General features: G+C 42.1%; 4 protein-coding genes and 2 long non-coding RNA genes across 7 annotated transcripts in view; 3 read left to right on the forward strand and 3 right to left on the reverse strand.

Moving 5' to 3' along the window:
- LOC149705270 (uncharacterized) overlaps positions 1 to 7897 on the reverse strand; it is a 45083-nt gene extending 37186 nt beyond the window's left edge. For both annotated transcript variants that reach the window (XM_089865547.1, XM_089865546.1), the window contains exons 1-2: positions 7708 to 7897; positions 4151 to 4482 (exon numbers count right to left, since the gene is read on the reverse strand). The gene's annotated coding sequence lies outside the window, so the exon portion shown is untranslated. The remainder of the gene's footprint in view (positions 1 to 4150; positions 4483 to 7707) is intronic.
- Positions 3208 to 4305, forward strand: LOC149705273 (uncharacterized). The gene is made up of 2 exons (XR_016381609.1): positions 3208 to 3904; positions 3984 to 4305. It is a non-coding gene; the product is annotated as an uncharacterized LOC149705273 (long non-coding RNA).
- Positions 4787 to 5148, forward strand: LOC149705274 (uncharacterized). Its single transcript, XR_016381605.1, has 2 exons — positions 4787 to 4827; positions 4859 to 5148. It is a non-coding gene; the product is annotated as an uncharacterized LOC149705274 (long non-coding RNA).
- An 87-nt stretch (positions 7898 to 7984) lies between the features above and the next one.
- LOC149705275 (rRNA 2'-O-methyltransferase fibrillarin-like) lies at positions 7985 to 13062 on the reverse strand. Its single transcript, XM_089865566.1, has 6 exons — positions 12911 to 13062; positions 12678 to 12731; positions 12252 to 12610; positions 12024 to 12194; positions 11709 to 11954; positions 7985 to 8311 (listed from the first exon to the last, which is right to left on the reverse strand). The coding sequence occupies exons 1-6, from the start codon at positions 12921 to 12923 to the stop codon at positions 8141 to 8143; spliced, it is 1014 nt and encodes a 337-aa protein (XP_089721692.1). The 5' UTR covers positions 12924 to 13062; the 3' UTR covers positions 7985 to 8140.
- A 1453-nt stretch (positions 13063 to 14515) lies between these two features.
- On the forward strand, positions 14516 to 16708 carry LOC149705276 (transforming growth factor beta regulator 1). Its single transcript, XM_089865565.1, has 6 exons — positions 14516 to 14845; positions 14904 to 15123; positions 15250 to 15389; positions 15922 to 16068; positions 16130 to 16469; positions 16531 to 16708. Exons 1-6 carry the CDS (start codon positions 14666 to 14668, stop codon positions 16608 to 16610), a joined length of 1107 nt encoding a protein of 368 aa, XP_089721691.1. The 5' UTR covers positions 14516 to 14665; the 3' UTR covers positions 16611 to 16708.
- LOC149705277 (mitochondrial import receptor subunit TOM70-like) lies at positions 16685 to 21055 on the reverse strand. Its single transcript, XM_089865556.1, has 10 exons — positions 20614 to 21055; positions 20354 to 20530; positions 20167 to 20293; positions 19986 to 20095; positions 19595 to 19930; positions 18149 to 18283; positions 17848 to 18072; positions 17690 to 17787; positions 17508 to 17630; positions 16685 to 17059 (listed from the first exon to the last, which is right to left on the reverse strand). Exons 1-10 carry the CDS (start codon positions 20830 to 20832, stop codon positions 16894 to 16896), a joined length of 1716 nt encoding a protein of 571 aa, XP_089721682.1. The 5' UTR covers positions 20833 to 21055; the 3' UTR covers positions 16685 to 16893.
- Between the last annotated feature and the right edge of the window lie 237 nt (positions 21056 to 21292).

Below are 21292 nucleotides of genomic sequence, written 5' to 3' on the forward strand. Positions count from 1 at the left end.
CTGATCTCACATCGAACGTTAACCTAAAGGGCTCCATGGCGCAGCTGTAGAAACAGCTGACGAAGTCGTGACGTAGTTAGGAAACCCTCCTCAACCCCTCAACAGCCGGAGAGGGAAGACTGTAACACTCGACGTTAGTTCCCTAAACGCAAGAATCCCCAGTTCCAAATGAAGGTTGCTTTGATGCTTCTTTTATCAAAACAAGCTTCCCTTATATTTGTAACTACGTTTAAAGATTAAAAGATGGCAAAAATATAATCTAGGCCAATACTTTCTTTACATTCAACTTCCGAATGCTCATCTATCCTCAAGCGCAAACGCTCCTTTAGGGCTTTTCCCTTTAAATACGTCAAGAGGGTGGCTGCTATGATTCGCCAGCGATCCAACCCAGCAACACGAGCGCGGGGCAATCATAGGATATGGAAAAGACTTACGTCACGCGGGAAAAGTCCCTATAGCTTCGGCGCTTCTTTCTCCTCTTTCCCGCCAAAAGACTATCGCACGTGCTTTCTATCTTCACCCTCACTCGCGCCTAGAAAATTCAGCGCGCGCCAAAGGATGCTGCTATATTCTCTCTTATCCATCCGCTCTTGAGCCTCCGCGAGACGTCAAAAAGATTGATCATGGGTCAATGTACTAGACTGGACTAATATATTTAATATTATTTTGATAATTAACTAATAATCAATTAACATTCCAACGATAAATAACCTTTGACCTTGATAACGAGGCTCCTACGAATCAGTGAGCACGAATATAGAAGGCTTACGCACCTCGCAAAGTTAAATTAACTGGGAAAAAGGGTCTGACCTATATTTCACTGTCCCCATCATTTCCGGAGCAAACCTTTATTAAATTTGGCTGAACCCTTGGTGTGGGAAATTTATATCACACTATACACGCAGTGTTTATGATCACTGTAAATCAACCAATCAAACTTTGAAAGTGATTTAAGCCTCGGTGCCCCCTGTAATCTAACTTTGTCTAGGAATCTCGGACATAACGAGAAATTTTCAGAAAGAGCAAGGCTTAGCGTGAGCTAAGAATGTGGGAAGCCCGAGATGAATTTCGGGAGAGAGACGTTGGCGCGGAAAGTATTAGCGGAGCGGGCCAACGTGGTCTATGTATTTGATCTAGGCGGCCTTTTCCTGTTGCTAGGCGATGAGAAGCGCGTCCGACGACGCGTAGCAACCAATAAGGGAGTTCCTTCTCGAGTAAACCCGCCAATAACGAAGGAGGTTACGTATCCTCCGAGTCTTCCTGGCGTCTATCGCCTTTAAAATTTACCCCGTAATGACGCTAGAGACCGCCACAGTTTCGAAAAAATGAAGTGTTCCAATATTTTGGTATTTTCAAACGCTATAAAAAGTTGATACATTTTTAAAATTTTTGGGTTCATCGCTGTTATAACGGAAGTAACGTGGTTTCAAATAAGTAACAATATTGGGTTGAAAAATTACATACTGTCAGATTGATTGATAACGCATCGTGCAAGGGCAAATTTGACAGATAGCCAATTAATTTTAATCACGTGTTAAAATCATCTCTCTTTGTAACGCTTATTTAATAACAATGTTTCTCTTACGTTAAATATTGTATTTCTCGTATTATTGTTCAGTCAAAAATTACCCGAAGAACTTCCGCGGAGTGCTTAACCAGTCAATTATGGCGCTAGAGAGGTTAAGCGAGTAATATATAGGGTGTTACGAGAAAAGGGTGGTCGAAAATGTTCTTTGATGACATTCTGCCCCTAATGGACACAGTTTACGAGTTACGATTAGCGTGTTTAAGGGAGGTTTCATGAAATTATAGAGCTATTTCAGAGGGGGTAATGGCTACGTCACCAATGCTATTTGCCCATAGAGAAACCCTCATAAAATGGCCGCCCTCTACACTCAAAGGCAGGCCCAATTTTCGTAGCAGACGAAATTTTTCCCCCACTGAAATAGCTCTATAGGATAATATAGGACTGGTTCAAAAATATAGGAATTTATAGGAATTATAGGACCGGTGGGCTCCCTGTATAATAAGTATGTCATATTCGAACTGGTCTATTCCTTGCACTTCAAAAACAAAATAGAAGCGACACGAGGAATTTTTACCTCCACGTCTGACAGTATGAAACATATTGAAATGGGCGGGTACTCTAGTAAGCTCTCGACGCTTCAATTTTAAGGGATACGAAACATATCTTATTAGTATCATCGAAACAACGTAAAGATTTTACGCCGCGTAATTTCTGTTTTTCTGGTACAAGTTAATGTTTACCCTGAGATACTAACCACTATTATCAGAAGTGAGATTAGACCAGAAGTATCGAGGTAACCAAATTCTTCACTCGGCGAAAGTGAATATCCTTGATAACACAAGAACGGTTGGCCCTCTGGTAGCGGTTTTTTGAATTTCCCCTCCAAAACGTGAGACGCTCGCGGTGGTAGACGGCCGAACTAGATTCAAGGAGCCGCGTCCGTGTTCGGCCGCTTTAGGTTGAGGGGAAGGGGGTAGGAAATGTTTTTGGAACTCGGCCAATTTTTTTCTCTCTAGTTTTAGCGCGATGGAAGCGGCGAATAAAATCCTCAAATTTGTTCACTAGTGCCAGGATCTACTACCAATGCTAGAGCTCTTTACTTCTAGTCTCATCTAACTTCTGTTATTATTAAAGTAATTCGTTTTTAAGCTCAAACGTGAACGTGCGCGACAAACCTTAATTTAAGCCAAATAAATTCTACCCTAGTGTGCGTTGCGTAAAATTTCAAATTAACGATACTTAATTAGAATTAAGAAAAAAAAAAAAAAAAAAACAGGGGGTTGCCACCACAATTTGGAATAATTCAAATTCCTAGCTGGCCTTTCCAGGTTTTTCCCTCGTAATATTTGGGCCAAAAACACGTTGTCAATTTTAACAGTATATCATTGTTTATAAAACGAGTCAACCAGGGTTGATACAACCTTTGGAAGCCCGATTTCCTTGATATTTCCAGGTTTTTCCCCCATATATTTCCTTGAAATTTCCAGGTTTTTCCCCCATATATTTCCTTGAAATTTCCAGGTTTTTCCCCCCATATATTTCCTTGAAATTTCCAGGTTTTTCCCCCATATATTTCCTTGAAATTTCCAGGTTTTTTCCCCCATATATTTCCTTGAAATTTCCAGGTTTTTTCCCCCATATATTTCCTTGAAATTTCCAGGTTTTTTCCCCCGTATATTTCCTTGAAATTTCCAGGTTTTTCCGGGCTCAAGACCACCTGATAACTGGAAGAGTTATAGTTTCGAGTACCACTCCAGCCTCACGCTGCCTCAGGAGCAAACTTACTTAAGCCTCACAAATTTTACTAAAAATTATTATTTTCCCCGAGTTTCAATTAATTAATTTCCTGGAATTTCCAGGTTTGTACGAACCCTGTCAACTCTTAATTTGGAAATTATGTTTTAACACATATTAATGCAATAGGGAGCTAACAACTGGCTAGGGGGTAGAGATAGTCTGACGTCACTCAGCCCCTCTCTGGTTGGCATTTTTGCGCGTAGAATACTGTTTCCATCCGTCAGGGGGGATAAAACTCCAGTAAGAGATAGAAGGGTGTGACGTTTCAGGGTCAGAACTGTTAGCTCCCTATTTTCCTAAATCCAAGAAATGTTCTGACTAAACTCAATTTCCCTAACTTTGTTACAATCCCCTGACATAGTTTTACCAGAAGTATATAATACTTCTCTTCGAGAGAAGTGTACCACAAAGCGGGGTAAGTGTAACGTCACTCTTCCCAACATCGGAACAATTAGAGCAAGGTTACTAAACCGGATCACATACGCGATAAATAGTTCCCTCATCATTACTCTATTAGCGTTTAAATATTTGGCAAGACGCATGCGCTTGTGAATTTTGTCCCACGTCAAGACAATCAAGGTTTGTGGGATGATTGCTGGGGATTTAGTGGCAAACAATTATAGAATTCACCCTAGCCCGGTGCGATGCCCATTTGTAGTTTGATGAGCGGGAAAGCAAACTAAAAGGGTGAGCCTGGGAAGAATGACGTTACATAACTAAAGCATTAAGAGGATGCAGAGTGTCATCCTTCTGCTATTATCCCCTTCTGGTTTTACCTATTCCCTGGCTATTTCCAGTGGCAAGTTTAATTAAAAAATTACTCACCAATTAAAAGGTTAATCCAGTGAAGTTTCTCGAAGCACAAACAATTTCTACACGCGAGCACCCGCGATTTTTTTTTTTTTTTTTTTTTTTGGTTTTTCCTGGCAGAAGTCGATAATTTAAAGTAGCCAATCGAACAAACAGGCGCGAAAATTTCACTCGACGCGAAGTTAATTAATTGTAATTATTTTTACGTGCCACAATCAACGCTCGATCGTAACAGATTTTTACTCGAACAATTTCGAATTTCTTTCGAAGACATTTTAAAACGAAAAACTAGACGTGATCCGATATTTACGTAACACACTGTATGTTTTCCTCGATTTTCCAAGAACCTAAAATTAAATAAACGAGTAAATTTTAATCGCTTTTAATTATGTCTTAATGAATTCTAACAATAACGGGTAAACTTGGAATAAAAAAAAGGGTTAAGTTTTGTTATATATTAAATTTAAATATTAATTTGAAACATTCTAAAACGTTCCAAAAAAACAACAATATTATAGAAAGTTCCAAAAAACCAAAAAAAAATGTTATAATTTAGAAGGTTCCAAAAAACAAAAAAAAAATTATATAAATTAGAAGGTTCCAAAAAACAAAAAAGATATTAATTAGAAGATTCCAAAAAACAATGAACAATATTAATTAGAAGGTTCCAAAAAAATGTTGTAAATTGGAAGGTTCCAAAAACAATGTTGTAAATTGTGGAAGGTTCCAAAAACAATGTTATGAATTGGAACATTCCAACTTAACAATATCGTAAATTAGAACATTCCAAAATAAGTAAATAAAATTACAACATTCCGAAAAAACAACATCACAAATTACAACATTCCGAAAAAACAACATCACAAATTACAACATTCCGAAAAAACATCACAAATTACAACATTCCGAAAAAACAACATCACAAATTACAATGTCACTATTAAGAAACGTCATCCATTAAAACGTTCCATAAAAAACAATGTCATAAATTAAAACATTCCATGAAAAAAAAACGTCATAAATTAAAACATTCCATGAAAAACAACGCCATAAATTAAAACATTCCATGAAAAACAACGCCATAAATTAAAACATTCCATAAAAAAAAACGTCAAATTAAAACATACCATAAAAAAAAACGTCATAAATTAAAACATTCCATAAAAAAAACGTCATAAATGAAAACATTCCATAAAAAAACGTCATAAATTAAAACATTCCATAAAAAAAACGTCATAAATTAAAACATTCCATAAAAAACAACGTCATAAATGAAAACATTCCATAAAAAACAACGTCATAAATTAAAACATTCCATGAAAAACAACGCCATAAATGAAAACATTCCATGAAAAACAACGCCATAAATGAAAACATTCCATAAAAAACAACGTCATAAATTAAAAAATTCCATAAAAAACAACGTCATAAATTAAAACATTCCATAAAAAACAACGTCATAAACTCACCACTTCATACAAAAAACCACCCACCATAAATTAATTTAAAACATTCCAAAAAAACCAATATCATAAATATCAAAAACATTTACGTAATATAATAAAGAGATAGGTAGATGTACAAGGTGTCTCCCTTTGGCCTTAAAAGAGACATAAGGCTATTCCCTTTATTTTATACCAATATACCAACAGAGACCTTCCCCCCCCTCCCTTGGTATCTTAGTGAGGAAACAAGCCGTGAGGTTGCATGACGTAGTACTGCCAAGTCCCTATACCCTGACTAGAAAAAACGTCGCCAGTAAGAAGTAGAGGTAAACTCTTACCCCATACTCCAGTCTTAAAGAAAACTCTACCGCCATACCTACATGTTCGACCATTAAAGGGGTAAAATAGACATCAAAAATATACCCCCTTGACTACTATCAGTTCCCGAAGACGAAGTATTAGAGATAATAACATATATTTCTTATATCTATGACAAAATATCTCTAGGTACCAAAAGAGCCGCGCAAAAGGAAGGGCTAAAAAAAAAACGGCGCAAAAATGGCGGGCTAGCCTTTAACCACCCCCAGATATTTTTCTCCCAATGGTGGGCTCTCCCTTTCGGCCCTCTCTCATTTTGGGATATTCCAGACGTCTAGCAGACACAGTCGACGCGCGCGCGAACGCCAATCCAAGATCCCAAAATGGAAAAGGGAGGATGAGTGAACCGGGAGAGCCTGGAGAGGAGAGGAGATGAGACGCGAGAGAGAGAGAGCCGAGAGAGAGAAAATAGATGCCGGCCTGTACAAGCGCGACCAAAGTTGAATTACTCCCCCCCATAATAGAGAGTTTAAGCATCCCCTAAACGCGTACGTGTAGCTACCTTCCACAGTGCATTAGACCAATGCATTGTCAAAGGTGGCTACACGTACGCGTATAGGGGATGCTTAAACTCTCTAATGTCCTCTCTTACAATCTAACCAGGGTCAAATACTATGAAATGGAAAGATAGGCGGCGAATAAATTAATTGACTATTTTATTTGGGAAATAAAAATATACTTAAAACCTACGCAATGATTTAATTATTGTCGCGCTTGTCGTTCTTCATTTACTAATTGTAAGTTCCCGCGGTAGACCCCTTTACTGGTGTGACCAGGTCAAGCGGTTCCTAAAAGCCACCAATGGTTTACATTAAGTCTTTTCAAATAATTCCAGTGACCTTTACGATCAACACAATTCAAGGAAAATTTAATAATACTACGGGGTGTTATTACTCTAATTTTAAACTGTACAGGACCTAGTTTGGTTCCTACTTTCCTAGTGATGTCATCTAAGAAACTTACTAAAAAATAACATCGCATCGTTATCTTAATTCTCTTAAAAAATTTTATCACTGAATGAAAATTCCATTTCCGAACCTCAAGTTTTGGTTTTCCCCCCCCCCCCCCCGCAATCTGTTGAATGTAATCTACGCGCTTGAATTCCAAGAATTTTCTTTAAGAATGAAAAGTAGAAAGGGGGTATTCAATGAACCGGAAATCTACATTTAGAGGGACCAAAAATATATTTTAAACTTTCCTAAGCATTTTACAGAAGATATCAAAAATTATTGAATTTACCGATTTAATTTCTTGACTAATTATACTAACTAAGCCTTCAATAATTAGTTTGCTAAGCCTGTCTGCCTATGAAATGAAAACGCGTGAAAATGAGTGACGAAGGATGGTGGGGGAGTGGTGAGGTTCCAATTTCAATAACTGCGTCATCGAGCCAACTACCTACCACAAAAACCCAAACATTTCCCCATGGTTTCTCACCCCCCTTAATCTTTCAGCTGTCTAGCCTAGGCCTAACGACTCGGCAGCATCATTGGCGATCACATGTTGACCGAGAGAACCGTTAAGCGCCGTTCAAAATGTAACGTTAGCTAGGCCTAAATTTCCACCCGAAGAATTAACATCACTTACTAAGTAATAGTTCAAAACTATTAAATTATCCGAGAAAAAGCGAAAGAAAAAGCGAAAGGAGAAAGTGGCGCGTAGTCGGTTTGTTCAAAAAAGACTTCTCGCGCCATCAATGGCCGTTTTCCTCCCGCCAAAAACGCTGCATTGTAATATTTTCAAACCTACCATCGATGTCCAGTCCGACTTCCAATCCTCCTGGCTCCGCTTAATCCGGAGATTCCAAACCACCGAAATTATTCGCAAAAAGCGTACGCTTTATTAAAACACCGATTAAAAGCCGAAAATCCGATAAAATTCCAATAATAATCGCGTAAAACTTTAAAATTTTGATCAGCACGATGTCGACGTTGAACCCTCAGCCGCCATTTTGTCGCGTTCTGCCTTAATCACGTGACGTGACACAGGCGCGCCACCTACTAAATATGAAGTATTTCCCGCCAAATTTGAAAAAACATAATGAACATTTTTTATTTTTCATTTTTTTTACATGAAAATGCTCGATCGTTTCTTAGAATGAAATAAAATTTGATAGGGGGAAATGGGTTTTATTTCTCTTATGATAAAAAATAAAATTATTTTAATTGAAATGGTTTTTCTATCATTCTGTTTTCTTCCCTGATGATCTGTAAATGCCTACTACAACAGCGTGATCTCTTTCATAAGGTTCTAACGTGATCTGTTCCTGGGGTTTTAGTTTCTCAGATTGCAATTTTTTCACTTCACCAGCAAAAACAGCTTCAGGTTCAGCAGTTGAATCAATACAATTAGCCTAAAACAATGGCATAATGTAATGAAAATATCAAAGAATCAATTCATACAAGGCTCACATTTTAGGTCCAACCTTCAACCCCCCCCCCCAACAGAGGCTTACATTTTAGGTCCAACCTTCAAACCCCCCCACGCTTACATTTTAGGCCCAATTCCCCCCCAGGTTTACATTTTAGGCCCAATTCCCCCAGGCTTACATTTTAGGCCCAATTCCCCCAGGCTTACATTTTAGGCCCAGTCCCCCCCCCAGGCTTACATTTTAGGCCCAATCCCCCCAGGCTTACATTTTAGGCCCAGTCCCCCCCCCAGGCTTACATTTTAGGCCCAATCCCCCCCAGGCTTACATTTTAGGCCCAATCCCCCAGGCTTACATTTTAGGCGCAATCCCCCCCAGGCTTACATTTTAGGCGCAATCCCCCCCAGGCTTACATTTAAGGCGCAATCCCCCCCAGGCTTACATTTTAGGCGCAATCCCCCCCAGGCTTACATTTTAGGCGCAATCCCCCCCCAGGCTTACATTTTAGGCCCAATCCCCCCAGGCTTACATTTTAGGCCCAATCCCCCCAGGCTTACATTTTAGGCCCAATCCCCCCAGGCTTACATTTTAGGCCCAATCCCCCCCAGGCTTACATTTTAGGCCCAGTCCCCCAGGCTTACATTTTAGGCCCAGTTCCCCAGGCTTACATTTTAGGCCCAATCCCCCCCAGGTTTACATTTTAGGCCCAATCCCCCCCAGGCTTACATTTTAGGCCCAATCCCCCCAGGCTTACATTTTAGGCCCAATCCCCCCCAGGCTTACATTTTAGGCCCAGTCCCCCAGGCTTACATTTTAGGCCCAGTTCCCCAGGCTTACATTTTAGGCCCAATCCCCCCCAGGCTTACATTTTAGGCCCAGTCCCCCCCAGGCTTACATTTTAGGCCCAGTCCCCCAGGCTTACATTTTAGGCCCAGTCCCCCAGGCTTACATTTTAGGCCCAGTCCCCCAGGCTTACATTTTAGGCCCAGTCCCCCAGGCTTACATTTTAGGCCCAGTTCCCCAGGCTTACATTTTAGGCCCAGTTCCCCAGGCTTACATTTTAGGCCCAGTTCCCCCCCCCCCAGGCTTACATTTTAGGCCCAGTCCCCCCCCCCAGGCTTACATTTTAGGCCCAGTCCCCCCCCCAGGCTTACATTTTAGGCCCAACCCCCCCAGGCTTACATTTTAGGCCCAACCCCCCCCCCCCCCCAGGCTTACATTTTAGGCCCAGTCCCCCAGGCTTACATTTTAGGCCCAGTCCCCCAGGCTTACATTTTAGGCCCAGTTCCCCAGGCTTACATTTTAGGCCCAGTTCCCCCCCAGGCTTACATTTTAGGCCCAGTCCCCCCCCCAGGCTTACATTTTAGGCCCAGTCCCCCCCCAGGCTTACATTTTAGGCCCAGTCCCCCCCCCAGGCTTACATTTTAGGCCCAACCCCCCCAGGCTTACATTTTAGGCCCAACCCCCCCCCCCAGGCTTACATTTTAGGCCCAACCCCCCCCAGGCTTACATTTTAGGCCCAGTCCCCCAGGCTTACATTTTAGGCCCAGTTCCCCAGGCTTACATTTTAGGCCCAATCCCCCCCAGGTTTACATTTTAGGCCCAATCCCCCCCAGGCTTACATTTTAGGCCCAGTCCCCCAGGCTTACATTTTAGGCCCAGTCCCCCAGGCTTACATTTTAGGCCCAGTCCCCCAGGCTTACATTTTAGGCCCAGTCCCCCAGGCTTACATTTTAGGCCCAGTTCCCCAGGCTTACATTTTAGGCCCAGTTCCCCAGGCTTACATTTTAGGCCCAGTTCCCCCCCCCAGGCTTACATTTTAGGCCCAGTCCCCCCCCAGGCTTACATTTTAGGCCCAGTCCCCCCCAGGCTTACATTTTAGGCCCAACCCCCCCAGGCTTACATTTTAGGCCCAACCCCCCCCCCAGGCTTACATTTTAGGCCCAGTCCCCCAGGCTTACATTTTAGGCCCAGTCCCCCAGGCTTACATTTTAGGCCCAGTTCCCCAGGCTTACATTTTAGGCCCAGTTCCCCCCCCCAGGCTTACATTTTAGGCCCAGTCCCCCCCCAGGCTTACATTTTAGGCCCAGTCCCCCCCCAGGCTTACATTTTAGGCCCAGTCCCCCCCCCAGGCTTACATTTTAGGCCCAACCCCCCCCCAGGCTTACATTTTAGGCCCAACCCCCCCCCCAGGCTTACATTTTAGGCCCAACCCCCCCCAGGCTTACATTTTAGGCCCAACCCCCCCAGGCTTACATTTTAGGCCCAACCCCCCCAGGCTTACATTTTAGGCCCAACCCCCCCCCCCGAGGCTTACATTTTAGGACCAACCTTCAAACCCCCCCCCCAGGCTTACACTTTAGGCCCAATCCCCCCCAGGCTTACATTTTAGGCCCAATCCCCCCCAGGCTTACATTTTAGGCCCAATCCCCCCCAGGCTTACATTTTAGGCCCAATCCCCCCCAGGCTTACATTTTAGGCCCAATCCCCCCCAGGCTTACATTTTAGGCCCAATCCCCCCCAGGCTTACATTTTAGGCCCAGTCCCCCCCCAGGCTTACATTTTAGGCCCAATCCCCCCCAGGCTTACATTTTAGGCCCAATCCCCCCCAGGCTTACATTTTAGGCCCAATCCCCCCCAGGCTTACATTTTAGGCCCAGTCCCCCAGGCTTACATTTTAGGCCCAGTTCCCCAGGCTTACATTTTAGGCCCAGTTCCCCAGGCTTACATTTTAGGCCCAGTTCCCCCCCCAGGCTTACATTTTAGGCCCAGTCCCCCCCAGAGGCTTACATTTTAGGCCCAATCCCCCCCACAGAGGCTTACATTTTAGGCCCAATCCCCCCCAGAGGCTTACATTTTAGGCCCAATCCCCCCCAGAGGCTTACATTTTAGGCCCAATCCCCCCCCAGAGGCTTACATTTTAGGCCCAATCCCCCCCAGAGGCTTACATTTTAGGCCCAATCCCCCCCAGAGGCTTACATTTTAGGCCCAATCCCCCCCAGAGGCTTACATTTTAGGCCCAATCCCCCCCAGAGGCTTACATTTTAGGCCCAATCCCCCCCAGAGGCTTACATTTTAGGCCCAACCCCCCCAGGCTTACATTTTAGGCCCAATCCCCCCCCCCCAGGCTTACATTTTAGGCCCAAGCCCCCCCCACAGAGGCTTACATTTTAGGCCCAAGCCCCCCCCCACAGAGGCTTACATTTTAGGCCCAATCCCCCCCAGGCTTAAATTTTAGGCCCAATCCCCCCCAGGCTTACATTTTAGGCCCAATCCCCCCCAGGCTTACATTTTAGGCCCAAATTCCCGCCCACAGAGGCTTACATTTTAGGCCCAAATCTCCCCCCCCACACACACAGAGGCTTACAACATAAATAATTACCTTTATGGATATAACAAAATGTCCACCATTTTTCAGGAAACTGTGGGCATTTATGGCAACAATACGAGCTTGGTCAGGTTGAGCAACATCAGCAAATATGACATCTACCATCCCAACTAGCATTCTATATTTATGAGGATGTCTAGCGTCTTCGATAATAGGAATTATATTGGTACGTTTTTGGGCTACACCAATTAAATCGCGACCTGATCTGTGAGAAAACTCAACAGCGTAAACTAGTCCCTCCTAAAAACCAATAAGGAAATTTGTTTTACTTTCAAATTAATAATGCGAATAAAAGTGGATTTCTCTTACGGGTCCAACTATATCAGCCACATGAGAAACTGTAGTTCCGGAAGCTGCTCCTAAGTATAGTACTTTGGAACCGGGAGGCATGTGGATTTTATCAACACCACCTAAGATTGCAGCGGCTAACTTTGACCTAAAAGGATTCCAGACACGGTACTCCACCTTTCCATTTTCATCCTTAACAAATAATAATATTAATCTCTATTATCTACAGTAATTAAATATTCTTCGTACTTCAACCGCTATCCTTTTTTCACCATAAACACTCTCTCCCGTTAGCAAATTCTTAGTAACTAGAGCATCTTCTTTTCCTCTGGCAATGAAGACTCCCTCGTGCCTATGAGGTTCAACGATGACCTTTTTACCTCCTCTGAACCCTCCTCTACCTCCGCCTCTTCCACCACGACCTCCTCGTCCACCACGGCCTCCTCTATCTCCTCCTCTGCCACCTCTAAAACCACCTCGTCCTCTGTCTCCGCCTCCTCTACCTCGAAATCCACCTCCACCACCTCGGAAACCACCTCCTTCTCCATCATCACCGTTACGACCTCCTCGAAAGCCGCCTCTGAAACCACCCCCACCTCTATCTCCACCTTGCGTGATTAAGGATAAAAAAAAGTTAAAAATGCTTAATGGAAATTATTTTCCTTTAAAACTTACCACGGCCACCTCTAAAGCCGCCCCCTCGTCCTCCACCACCTCTTGGCGTAAATCCTGTAAATTTAAATTAATTATCTTTGTGATATCATTAACAACTTCAGGCTCTTTGGGGGTCTAACCTAACCAAGGCTTAAATAAACTCCTTAAAAAGTACTATATCAACTAAATGTTAGCGAAATTTCGTCTTCTGATATTAATATTTTAGAATTGAAAACATAAATTTCATTAATTACCTGGCCTTCCCATGGTTATTTAAATTTAACGAATTGATTTTAACTTTCAACACGTTACAAAAAGAGAGTCAACCACGTGTCTCGGGTTTCCAAGCGTGCAACAAAACGTTAACGTTAAATGACGCTGGCAGCACTGCAAATAACCGTGGAAAATTGTTTACCCCTCCCCTTGTCTAATAAACGCTGAATTTCATTGGTTGAAAATCTTGCACGTGATTGCTGCAGAGTTCCAGTGTTGCCAATGTGCGGGGAATTTCCCGTTTTGCGGGATTTTTCGATGGTATTTTGGCTTTGGCGGGAAAAAGGTAGTTTTTTGATAAATCAAAAAGTTCTGGTGGGGTTTTGATCATGTTTTTTTAAACATTTGGTAAAATTTTAATTTTTTGGCTTGTCACATCCGATTTTTACCAACCGACCATCAATGTTTCCTTCATAGTTTTGGTCCTCCAAATGGGACCTTTCTTATAGTTTAGTATTTAGTGCTTCTCAGGCAACACCTTCACAAGTTCACAATGCTTACTTAAATTGTAGTGCGGCTGAAAACGTAAAACTTACGTCAATTTTGCTCTAAAAGGAGTTGCGGGAAATAATGACCGTCGGTGGGAAATTTTGGGTCGTCAGGCGTGAAATTGACAGTTTGAACATTGGCAACCAGTCTGGGAAATAAGGATATTTTTTAAACTAGTCCTTGGGACCAGTGACCCCCCTAGTCCCCGAAATAATTAACTGGTCTCCGGACTGGTCCGAGCCTTTGTTCTCCTATAGATTTGCAAATAAACTGGTCCTGAGGACCAGTAACCCCCACTTCTTGAATTAAAAAACTAGTCCAAGCAATTAATAAACTGGTTTTGGACCAGAGGAAGTGTGCTATTTCCCAGACTGTTGGCAACACTGCAGAGTTCAGACCATAGAGACTATAGAGCTATTTCAGTGGGGGAAAAATTTCGTCTGCTACGAAAATTGGGCCTGCCTTTGAGTGTAGAGGGCGGCCATTTTGTGAGGGTTTCTCTATGGGCAAATAGCATTGGTGACGTAGCCATTACCCCCTCTGAAATAGCTCTATAGTCTCTATGTTCAGACTGAGTCAGAGGGTACGTTCAGTAACGAAAATCTCAAGGAAATCGCTGTTTTCTAGATGTGTGGTTGATGGGCTCGAGACGTCACAGTGACGTAAAAGGCTGTTGAACGGAAAAGTGACACTTTAAAGTTAGCCCTGGTTTAGAAAATGGAGTTGGGGAAAGGTCTTACTGGGCCTCAAAACGTTACGAAGCACAAATGGCTCTTTTTAAGTATAAACGAGCTTACAAAAAATGAAATTGTTTAAGAAAATTATGTCTATTTGAATGGTAGAAGTAGTTTTGTAATGAAAACTAATACAATTACTGTAGGAATAACATTATTGGAATTTAATTTTTAAATCCCGCGCCAACTTTTCGTCTGTCAAGTGTTCATCAGTCAAACGCTACGTCACGCCATCAAAAAAACCATATCGATTAGTTGGTTTTTTTGATGGGCAAGCGCTGAGCATCATGACGTCAAAACCGGAAACGCGAAAAAGCGTACAGTAGGAAAAATCTCACATCGCTTAGTAAGCGCTGTCATCAAAGAGGGTTACTGAACGTACCCAGAGACATTCGCAAATTTGATATCGTTAGAACTTAAGTACCCCGTTCTTTGGGTTCAAACGACGAGCTGTATTTAATGATAGTTTTTAATTATTGTTACGCGCTTAATTTCAAAAGATAAACTTTAAAAATGATATCATCAGGAAATCTTTTCTCCGCAAATTTCAATAGTTTTCCGGATTCTGATGGTGACAGTTCCATGGCATTCAGCGGCTCTAGCTCTGACTCTCCTCATCTTGATCACCTTTTAAACATGCGATACAAACAAAAATGGAAGAGACTCAAGAAAATTGTAAAAACTGCAATATTCGTAAGCATTTGGCTCTAAACTTATAACACCTTCGTACCTTAATCAAACCATCTTCCAGGAAAACGCGGCTCTTTGCGATGAAGTTGCGTTAGTTCAAGAGAAAATTCTAATCACGAAAGAAGAAAGAAGGTTTCTACTCAAGAAATTACTGAATTTCGAAGGAGTCAAGGAAGTTGTCTCCGTTAAAAGTACGAATCCTCAAGCATCCACATCAGGAACGAGTGAAAATAATGAACCAAAGAAAAAGAAACCACTAAAGAAGAAAACAAAAGATATAGGTTAATATTGTATAAAATAGGCTTGGAAATGCCTTAATGTTGCTTTTAAACCTTTCATAAGATATTTCAAGCCTAATTCCTTTAAAACTTAAGTACCTGATTAAAATATATTTTTATAATTCATAGATGAACACATTAAAACTAAAAGTAAACGTAAAAAATCCTCTACTGAAAAGAAATTAGTTCCTCCAATACCTCTAGACACTTCGGGGAGACCAATTTTCCCGATATTGTTGGGAACTATAAGAATTCACAGTTTGGGGGAAGTGCGTTTCTTAGCTTATTTATCAGTGGTGTGCGAGTCCGAGTATCGAAACTAATTTTTTATCGAGTATCGAGCCGAGTCTCAAAAATACTTTCGAGTATCGAGTATTTAGATAGGTCAAATTTTGCTTCTTTCGAGTAATTATCGAGTCTTAAATATTGACTTGTCGAGTAGCAATTTTGTAAATTTCTTGAAAATAACGAAGATGTTCAATTATCTAATATCTAACTAGTTCAAAAAGATTGTTAGTGATCAATTAAACATTGAACAGGTGATTTTCAAAATAAATGATCATGAACTCATCGTCTGCTATAGTTGTAAGCCTCGGACTCGAGTATTTGTCGAGTATTTAAGATGTTAAAAAGCTACTCGAATCTGTCTCGAGTATCTCAATGTGTTGTTATCGAGTATCGAGTCGAGTACTCGAACTTAACGAGTACTCGCACACCCCTGATGTTTTGCCTAATACGTGGCAACCCTGTTTTTAGAATTAATTTGTAAAATTCTAAAAAAAAAAAACATGTTAATTCTAGATTGTGTATGATCGCCCTGGATTTTTTACGGAAGAATCAATGTTCCCTGTTGGATTTTGCAGCTCGAGATTCTTTGTTAGTTTTAAAAATCCGAGTCATTGCGTCCTGTATACTTGTACAGTTATGGACCAATTTGGGAAACCACGAGTAAAAAATTTTAAACTTTTCCCAACCCAATAAATGGATAACGTAACTCGATAATTTGTAGTTTGAAATCATGGCGGAAGATGATCCGGATCATCCTCTCGTTGGTAACACCGCTACAGATTGTCACGGTCAACTATTAACGCTGGTTAATAAAGCTTGCGGTCGAGAAGTTGTCCCATCTGTCGGGAAAGGGACGGAATTCTTTGGATTTTATCATCCAGTTGTTCGTAATTTAATTCAAAGTTGTCCCGGTGCCCGAAAATGCGCCGGCTATCGCTGGGTCAAGTTTGAAGTTAACAAAACAGCGCCGTTGGTGACGGAAATTGTAGCGCAAGTCGAAGTCAAACCCACAATTTGCTTCGCAACTTACCAAAAATTATTAGTCACTCCGCAATCTCAAAGTACGTTAACGTTAAATAAAATTTTAACGTAAACTTCGACTCAGTTTACTTTCGCATTTAGTTGATTCCAAGCCAATCGTTAAGTCTTCCATGGAACCTACATCTCCCGAAGAAAGCGTGGATGCTAATAAAAGCGATTAAATTTAATCCATCTTAAAAAAGCTTAAAGAAAGTTTATATGTATTGTTTTTTTTTAATTATTTTTCAAAATAAAATTAAGTGATTTAAATACTCTTTAATTAACAACATTTATTATTTTTGGTGGCGGGGTTTTTTTACTCGTAAAACCTACTCAGAAGCTAAAACATTTTCTCTCTTATTGTGTGATAATTTGATAAACCTTTAACTTTTTAATTGATTTATTTATTTATTATTCATAGTTAAAAATGAAATGTTTCTTTTATTTTTTTTTCTTAATGACTAATTACTGATTTTCAGCGTTGAATCCTATCTGAATTCCTAATCTTTCAACAATCTTCGATTGAGCTTCAGCCGCATCGTGTAACGAGTATAAATGCGCTAGTTCGTTTTCAGTTTGCGCTAATTGTATGGCTTTTCTAAATAGCTCTAATCCTCGACCCAGTTGGCCTCTGAAAATTAAACGAGTTGTCAAGTTAGTACGCTTACTTACTCCTAACTCGGAATACTCGCGAGTCTCTACTGGGCTCGGAATACTCGCGAGTCTCTACTGGGCTCGGAATACTCGCGAGTCTCTACTGGGCTCGGAATACTCGCGAGTCTCTACTGGGCTCGGAATACTCGCGAGTCTCTACTGGGCTCGGAATACTCGCGAGTCTATACTGGGCTCGGAATACTCGCGAGTCTATACTGGGCTCGGAATACTCGCGAGTCTATACTGGGCTCGGAATACTCGCGAGTCTATACTGGGCTCGGAATACTCGCGAGAACAGTAGCATTAATTTTGCCAAGGCCTAAATATTGTAACTCAACTCTATACATTAAAAGTTTTAATCGCCCAGGGCTAAAAGTATTTCAAAGCACCCATCCCAGAAAAATTATGGTCGGTTGGTATCTTACCTCTGTACTTCTATTGACCCTAACGTCTCGTAAGCAAACTGACACTTCTCATCTAATTCAATAGCTTTATTCAAGAGTTTGACGGCTCCATCAATATCTTGCTTCCACTGTAGCCTTAAAATTCTGTAATGAAAGAAACCCAATTAACAAACCCCTTAATTGTTATTTATATCTAATCTTACCCTCTATGAACGTAAACATTTGGATCAGTCGGATCCAATTCTCCAGCTTTTAGGAAAAACTCTTCCGCCTTATCAAATTCCTCTCGTTCAGAAAGAACCTGTAAACCATAAAAATTAATTACAATTAATAAATAGATAAATTAAAGAGTCATAATTACTTGAGCGTAAAGAAAATATGATTCGGAACATTTTGGGAATTTTTTCTGCGTTTCCTCAAAGCCTTTCAAAGCGTCATCTCTCTGTTTATTATCGTTGTATCTCATACCACAGCGATATTGAATGAAACATTTTTGAGCGACGGCCGAAGGGAAATTTGGATTTAACGCCGAACTTTTTTCCATGTCTCTCAAAGTTTCATCGACTCTGTCAAGAAGTAAATAAACCTGCAAGGTTTTTTTAATTTTTTAAGTTGCGATAATGACAGATGATATTTCAATATTTGGGTGCATTGAAATTTACCTGTCCTCTGTGTAAATAAATATCAGCGTTATTTGGATCAATCTCGATAGCTTTGTTGAAGAAACCCAAAGCTTCGTCCATTTGATCGGAATGTACTTTTAGAGTGCCAACCTTTATTAAGGCATTTACACGAACCTGTGAAGATAAATGTTGAAATTGAATTTACAAGATGTAATCGCGGGAATTTTAGCCAATATTTGAGCCCGGCGTCGGCCAATAACTGAGCCCGGCGTCGGCCAATAACTGAGCCCGGCGTCGGCCAATAACCGAGCCCGGCGTCGGCCAATAACCGAGCCCGGCGTCGGCCAATAACCGAGCCCGGCGTCCGCCAATAAATGAGCCCGGCGTCCGCCAATAACCGAGCCCGGCGTCCGCCAATAACCGAGCCCGGCGTCCGCCAATAACCGAGCCCGGCGTCGGCCAATAACTGAGCCCGGCGTCGGCCAATAACTGAGCCCGGCGTCGGCCAATAACTGAGCCCGGCGTCGGCCAATAAATGAGCCCGGCGTCGGCCAATAAATGAGCCCGGCGTCGGCCAATAAATGAGCCCGGCGTCGGCCAATAACTGAGCCCGGCGTCGGCCAATAACTGAGCCCGGCGTCGGCCAATAACTGAGCCCGGCGTCGGCCAATAACTGAGCCCGGCGTCGGCCAATAACTGAGCCCGGCGTCGGCCAATAACTGAGCCCGGCGTCGGCCAATAACTGAGCCCGGCGTCGGCCAATAACTGAGCCCGGCGTCGGCCAATAACTGAGCCCGGCGTCGGCCAATAACTGAGCCCGGCGTCGGCCAATAACTGAGCCCGGCGTCGGCCAATAAATGAGCCCGGCGTCGGCCAATAACTGAGCCCGGCGTCGGCCAATAACTGAGCCCGGCGTCGGCCAATAACTGAGCCCGGCGTCGGCCAATAACTGAGCCCGGCGTCGGCCAATAACTGAGCCCGGCGTCGGCCAATAACTGAGCCCGGCGTCGGCCAATAAATGAGCCCGGCGTCGGCCAATAACTGAGCCCGGCGTCGGCCAATAACTGAGCCCGGCGTCGGCCAATAACTGAGCCCGGCGTCGGCCAATAACTGAGCCCGGCGTCGGCCAATAACTGAGCCCGGCGTCGGCCAATAACTGAGCCCGGCGTCGGCCAATAACTGAGCCCGGCGTCGGCCAATAACTGAGCCCGGCGTCGGCCAATAACTGAGCCCGGCGTCGGCCAATAACTGAGCCCGGCGTCGGCCAATAACTGAGCCCGGCGTCGGCCAATAACTGAGCCCGGCGTCGGCCAATAACTGAGCCCGGCGTCGGCCAATAACTGAGCCCGGCGTCGGCCAATAACTGAGCCCGGCGTCGGCCAATAACTGAGCCCGGCGTCAGCCAATAAATGAGCCCGGCGTCGGCCAATAAATGAGCCCGGCGTCGCCATTATCAACGCCTAAATTTCACCAATCTATAATTACCTTAATATCAACACTGTCTAATTCCAATATTTTCTCCAAATCTTCCATGGCAGCTTCAATTTGTCCTTGTAACAGCATAAACGTTCCCCTGATCAAGTAACACTCTGCCATATCAGGTCCCTTTCGTTCAATTTCCGTTGTACATGCTGCAATAACATCGTCAAAGGACTCTTCCGATAATAGATGCAACACGAGTCTATAACCGCTAAGATCGCCTGAATTTTGCGTCTTTCCTTTTTCCTTATATTTCTCAACGGCTTTCATAACCGGATCTTCGCTGAACGAAATGAAGAAATTTTTAACAAAATGTTTCGATGGCAATGATAAAACGCGGTTCTGAAAATATAATTGTTTTAATTAAAATTATACTTAGATTAATTTAATAAGTTACTTTAATAGCGTCTTTAGCTTTGACTTTGCCTTGATTTTTAAGAACCCTATCTGTCATTTCAAGCGATGCTTGATTTTGAAAACCTTCTAAGATGCATACAGCTGTTATATCTGAAAAAAAATTTGGGCCGTTATCAACGAACCTAGAATTAAAATTAACTAAGATATTAAGCTATATCTACCTTCTAGGCACTTTTGCAGCTCATTAACAGCTTCATAAGCCTTTGCTCGTCTCGAGAGTGCTTTAGTATACTTTTGGTTAAGTTCAATTGCGTGTGTACAATCTCTAATTACTTCCGTGAAGTTTTTCTGTTAAATTTTATAGTTTGTAACGATTTAATATTAATAGATTAAAGTAGCGTAACTCACCAAGTTTTCATGAGCCGCTGCTCTGTTTTGATAAAACGTTGATATATCATCTTTCTTTTCCGGTGGACAAATGGCAATAGCTTCGGTGTAACATTCAATTGCCCTGTCAAATTTCCCGGCTCTAAACAACTTGTTACCTTTGTTTTTGGACGCTTTGGCGCGTTCATAAGGGTCAACCTGAAGAAAGGTTAGTGGATTGCGGTTTCAACGAATGATAAAAGATTGTTGAGGTTTCAATGAACGATATGATAATAACTTACAATGGCTGTTTCTTCCTTTTTCGACGTTTTCGAGTCGGTACTTGATTTTACACTAGCATTATCGTACTCTTTATTTAGATTATTACTATCTATATTACTTTTTGGCTTTGACTTTCTAAAGTATAAGTACGTCGTTAACCCTATGGCTACTGGTGCCCCGACGGCCAATGCGATTTGCCATTTTGGCCAATAACTAGTACTACTACTAGACGATCGCATAATTTGTTACTAAAGCGTTAAAGTCTAATTTTATTTTAATTAATGTAATTAATTTACTTTAAAATGCGTAATTAATTGACATAAAAGCTATTTCTGTAAGCGTAACTGACCGGCGAGTGGCGACTCACCCAGTTCTCTTGGGCCCGACGGCGACTGACACTGACTGTCTTCCACGTTAGGCTTAGCTTCTCTAACGTCACGTGGTTGGGCCGTAAGAGTATCGGGTGATACTCAGGCTAGGAAATAAGACAGGTTTACAGGTCAAAAACCAGTTTATTAATAGCTTGGACCACTTTTTTTATTCAAAACGTGAGGGTCACTGGTCCCAATGACTAGTTTATTAATTCCTACTTTTATTAAAAATTGATATGGAGGACCTCTTTAATTATTTTCATTTTAACATAAATTTCGACTCCAGGAGTCCAGCTGTGTATACAACCCTAAGCCGAGAGAGATTTTT

Source organism: Phalangium opilio, unplaced genomic scaffold (genome assembly GCF_054372755.1).
Source record: "Phalangium opilio isolate 3A_F unplaced genomic scaffold, DU_Popi_V2 ptg000014l_1, whole genome shotgun sequence".
Lineage (NCBI taxonomy): Eukaryota > Metazoa > Arthropoda > Arachnida > Opiliones > Phalangiidae > Phalangium > Phalangium opilio.

Excerpts from the sequence above, each read along its gene's own strand:
- LOC149705275 (XM_089865566.1), bottom strand. Across the intron at positions 12,611-12,677 it reads CGGCTTTAGAGGTGGCCGTG|GTGGAGATAGAGGTGGGGGT; the intron begins GTAAGTTTTAAA and ends TAATCACGCAAG. Across the intron at positions 12,195-12,251 it reads AAAAAAGGATAGCGGTTGAA|GATGAAAATGGAAAGGTGGA; the intron begins GTACGAAGAATA and ends TTATTTGTTAAG.
- LOC149705276 (XM_089865565.1), top strand. The coding sequence starts at position 14,666 with ATGATATCATCAGGAAATCTTTTCTCCGCAAATTTCAATAGTTTTCCG. Across the intron at positions 14,846-14,903 it reads TTGTAAAAACTGCAATATTC|GAAAACGCGGCTCTTTGCGA; the intron begins GTAAGCATTTGG and ends ACCATCTTCCAG. Across the intron at positions 15,390-15,921 it reads GAATTCACAGTTTGGGGGAA|ATTGTGTATGATCGCCCTGG; the intron begins GTGCGTTTCTTA and ends TGTTAATTCTAG.
- LOC149705277 (XM_089865556.1), bottom strand. The coding sequence starts at position 20,832 with ATGCGATCGTCTAGTAGTAGTACTAGTTATTGGCCAAAATGGCAAATC. Across the intron at positions 20,294-20,353 it reads CAGCGGCTCATGAAAACTTG|AAAAACTTCACGGAAGTAAT; the intron begins GTGAGTTACGCT and ends AAAATTTAACAG. Across the intron at positions 18,284-19,594 it reads TAGACAGTGTTGATATTAAG|GTTCGTGTAAATGCCTTAAT; the intron begins GTAATTATAGAT and ends TTATCTTCACAG.